General features: G+C 37.8%; 1 protein-coding gene across 6 annotated transcripts in view; it reads right to left on the bottom strand.

Moving 5' to 3' along the window:
- Cutc (cutC copper transporter) overlaps window positions 1–4,542 on the bottom strand; it is a 67,644-nt gene that overhangs the window by 33,516 nt on the left and 29,586 nt on the right. For 3 of the 6 annotated variants that reach the window (XM_023709086.1, XM_023709088.1, XM_023709090.1), the window contains 2 exons: window positions 2,501–2,606; window positions 1,360–1,511 (listed from right to left, as the gene is read on the bottom strand). In XM_023709086.1, the coding sequence (XP_023564854.1) occupies window positions 1,397–1,511; window positions 2,501–2,606 (221 nt within the window). In that variant the 3' untranslated portion in view covers window positions 1,360–1,396. Of the gene's footprint in view, window positions 1–1,037; window positions 1,512–2,500; window positions 2,607–4,542 lie in introns of those variants that run through there. The other 3 variants (XM_023709087.1, XM_023709089.1, XM_004625542.3) reach the window with 3 other exon arrangements.

Raw genomic sequence — 4,542 nt, 5'->3', positions numbered from 1 at the left:
GCCCTGTACCGCCTTTTGTATATCCTTTTGTCAGTGTCTGACATGAGGATGAGTCACGGCCATTGCTTGACCAATTTGTTCTCTGTGAAAGCTTGAGAAAATGTTTTTTCTCTCCATGTGACTCTCCCCAGGCTCACTTTAGATCATGGAATGCATTTCTCTGTGGCTCCATACTCTTCTTGATCAGAAAATTTGGAGCACGACTGAGTTACATGTTGTTACAGTACAGGTTCTCCTATGTCCTGAGTCTTCACTGACCTTGCAAGGCTAGGGCCAATGTTGGCTTAACCATGCAGCCCTTAGGAAGAGCTTTTAAACTATCAAAGATTGATATACTAGAAAGCTACCCTGGGAAAAAAGAACAAACACTGAATGAGTGTTTCTGATATACCTGGTGCTTTACTAAAACATTTAACTGGAAACTATAGGCACTATTCTTGATTTTAAAATGAAGAAATTAAATTTCAGGAAATAAAGTTGTTTTTCTGGTTAAACTGAGAGCCAGGATACGATCAAAGGTATGTCTGATTTATACAGAAGAGTGATCTTTATACTACTTGTACATACCAGAAAAAGCATCTTAAGCAGAAGCTTTGGGAGATTAGGAGATTGGAATTTAACTCTCAAACAACAAATCTGTTGTTAGACCTCAAGCAATTCACATCACCCTGGCAGTAACTATGCTAATGTGTTTAAACAAAAGAGAGATGACAAGGCCAGCTTTTGTCTCTGGATGATCACACAGAGAAACTGAAGTGAAGGGACAGGCCAAAATACTAAATATGATTATTTACATTTACATATTTATATGACACTAAGTCTAGGGGCTTTTCTACCCTGAATTCTAAGTTTGGGAATTTTTATACTCTACCATCTAACTCTGAAACCTCAGAATCTTGCCCAAGGTAACAACATACCCAATGAATATATAACAAAAAGAAAAATGAAGGATAAAGCAGAGCAAAACACAATCTCGCCTTTCAAACTTAGCTACAGATATATTCAGAGTAAAGACAAGAAACTATACAATGACAGAATGGAAATTTTGATTTTATAAATGAAAATACAAAATACTGCTATTGAATTAACTATGAAGCAACACTCTGAAAGCACACCTTACAGTTGAATCTTCCCAGTTCATTAATTAGTTCCAGTGATATCTAAGACTCTCTAAGTACAGATCAGATTTAACCATGTTAACAGTAACAGCTGGCAAAATTTAGCAAAAGAAGCAACAATGTTTCAATTTCTTTTTCTTCTTGGAAACATACTTCATTGCCCTATGAAACTTAAAGAGACTGTGTCCCAGCCAAGAAGATTAAAAGCTGTAGAATAGAGAATCACAGAATGTACTTCTACCTTCACACTGTGATATCCATGTCTCTCGAGAGGCCAGTTACACCAGAATATTCTTTGCAATAGCATTCAAAGTCCTTACTTTGGTCACATCTGTTACCTTTAGAGAATATTCTGAGTTAGAAAGTGAGGCTCCCATGGCAACAGAAGAATTTCTGCAGTAGACAAAAAAAGAACAGAAAGTTAAGTCTTTAAGTGAGCCTTTCCTACTCACACATTACAGGCTGCCTCAAGAAAAAGGTAAGGTCAAGGTCTTTACTTGAAAGTAAAGTAGCTGAATCTAAACAAACAATACACTTGATTTTTGCAACTAAAAATGTAAATTCTAAGGTTCTTTTTTCTTTTACTTCACATTTTTCCTTATTTAGAAGAATTCAACTATTAAATTATAGAAATTTTATCAAGAATTTAAGATATAATAGTCTCAATTCCCTAGTAGGGATATAATTTCTAAATAACTAAAATGTAGAGAGCATCGACAAATCCATCTCAATGCCCACGACTCTTCCATCGTTACATCACAGGCCTTAGTTCTGCAAAAGGAAAGCACGGGGAGCAGGCACGCGTGAGTTATCTGTTTCATCTGAATCTTAGCTGTTAATTCATTTATTATTAACTGCAGAACTCAGACCTGCAGTTCCATCAGTCCACTGAAAACAAACTAAATCTTTGTGTGGAAGAAGCAAGCAAAGGGCAGACTGAACCACAGTAAGGGTAATGGGTGGCAAGACTAAGCAAAGTTTATGGAAAAGTCTACCTATGAACTTTCGGAAATTTCTACTCATTTAATGCAAAACAAAGACCATTACAGAAATGTTTTCAACTACACAAATGACTACAATATTTATGTACTAATCATAACATCTATTCATTAATCATTGTATCAATCAAAATTGCCCTATTTGAAGAAATAAACATAACCTCATCCTTTTTTTTTTGTATTTTAGGGAAGGGTCTACAGGGTGTTCAGGGTCTCACCACTACATCAGACTCACAGTGATTCTCCTGTTTACAGCCTCCCACACACTAGGATTACAGGCAAGCGCCACCATGCCCAGTCTCAATTGCTGGCTCAGTGAGCCCTGGGGGCAGGGCTGGCAAGGCAGGCCTGGGGATCGAACCCCTAGCCCCTGCACCTTCTTACCGAAACTTCATTCCAGAGTCTCTAGAAGACCGAGCAGAACAATGAAATTCTGTAGCACCTGAACCCTCAAGGATTCTCTGTAGATTTCTGTCGGTTATGCCACCTCCTAGTAAAAAGGACAAGTAATTTATTAAGTGGAACAAAATCTTGCATAAAATATAGAGAACAATACTATTTACTGAAAATCTCCATTGTGAAATTTCTGATTAAAAACTAAAAAATGAGAAAAGTAATACAAGATGTACACTACAGATTCTAGAGAACTATTGGGCGCAGCGCTATATGACAGACTCATATTCATTAGTTTACATGGCAATGATATACTGTATATTATCTGTTTTGGGGGGGTTCACTACTAGATTGAACTCATAATGATCCACCTGTTTACAGCTTCCCAAGAGCTGGGATTATAGGTGCATACCACCACGCCCAGTCTCAATTGTCGGCTCAGCACACCCCGGGGAGCAGGGCCAGAATGGCAGGCCCAGGGATCAAACCCCTAGCCCCTGCACCTACTTGCAGGTGCTTTAATCCGCTGAGCTATTGGGACTGCCCTTATAATGTATATTATCGATTTTATTTTTTATTTATTATTTGGTGCATGGATTCATAGTGATCCTCCTGTTTCAGCCTCTCTAGTGCTGGGATTACAGGCATGCGCCACCACACCTGGTTTAGGAGCCAGCATGATGTGCCTGGGGTTCCAGGGCTGGCACTTCATGTGGTACGTGGGAGCGGATGTGGGCCCTTGTGTGTGCCAGGTAGAGGCTTAGACTGCCAAGCTATCTCTCCAGCCCCTATTATCAACTTTAAAAAGACTGATACACAGCAAGAAAACTATTCAGTACTCCATTTTTGTTCTTCAATTTAAGCAAAATCAAACTAAAATGAAAGGCAAGAATAAGTCTGAGGAAAACAGTATAGAAGTGCAACCTCAGAGATGTGTCTGAGAGAGTTTGTAAGGTTTTCTTTCTGGTGCAGGATTCAAAGAATACACTTGACTTCACTGGAAATGGTAATAAGGCAAAGTGCTATGCAGTTTATCCATAACCATACCAGTTTTGTTTCATTTCTCAGAAGAATTTAATTCTACTTTAATAATATACAACCAAATACTTTATTGACTGCTTTGTCACAGTTGTTATAATTAGTGGTACAGTCATAATTGCTGAAACTAAGAAAGAACAAAGACTGAGAAGACAGATTCAGAATGGAATCCTGGCTTCATCACTGTAGCTCTTCATAGCTGTGTGATCTTAGATAAATTATGTAAATCCATTGAGCCTCAAATTTTTCACCAATAAATTAGGAGAATAACACTGTCTACCTCACAAATTAAGAGATAATAGAAACCTATAACCCAGCATTTTAGGAAGCTGAGGCTCAAGGATCACAAGCTTGAGCCCAGCCTGGATGACTCAGCAAGATGCTCAATTTTTAAAAGCACTGGGATTTAGTTCAGTATGAAGGCCCTGAGTTTAATCCCCAGAGTCACCACTCAATCAATCAACATATGGATTAATAAACAAATATTATTTTTTCTAAAAAATAAAACATTTGGGCACTAAACATGTTACCAACAACTTTAATACACAGGTAATACGTTTTCCAAACATAGCTAACATAGTTTTGCAGTTAAAGAGCCTCAAAGAACCAGTTCAATATTCCTCTCTTTATAGATGAGGAAACTACAGCCTAAATACAGAATCTGCCCAAAAAATGTACACACGCTTCAGGAAATGAAAAGTAGTATTTTTTTTCAAGAGATGGTGCTATCTTCCTATAGGATACCCTATAGGATGTTGTGTATCACAGAAAACCCACTCCACTACCAGCCCTTAAAGAAACTGAAAATGCACAGGCAGCAATCTCAGTACTCAAAGTTACCCAAGCAGCAGCTTGTGTGCTAATAAAGTCTGGAAGGTAATGGCCACAACTTTGAGCACCTCTTATAACTGTAGAGGCCAGAGGTGAGTAGAATGAATCTCATGATGGCTCAATAAATTTAGTATTCAAATATTTATACAAGTTTTTTTTTTTTT

Source organism: Octodon degus, unplaced genomic scaffold (assembly GCF_000260255.1).
Source record: "Octodon degus isolate 3935 unplaced genomic scaffold, OctDeg1.0 scaffold00010, whole genome shotgun sequence".
Taxonomy (NCBI): Eukaryota; Metazoa; Chordata; class Mammalia; order Rodentia; family Octodontidae; genus Octodon; species Octodon degus.
The sequence above is the reverse complement of the archived record's forward strand: the minus strand, read 5'-3'. Positions and strand labels throughout refer to the sequence as shown.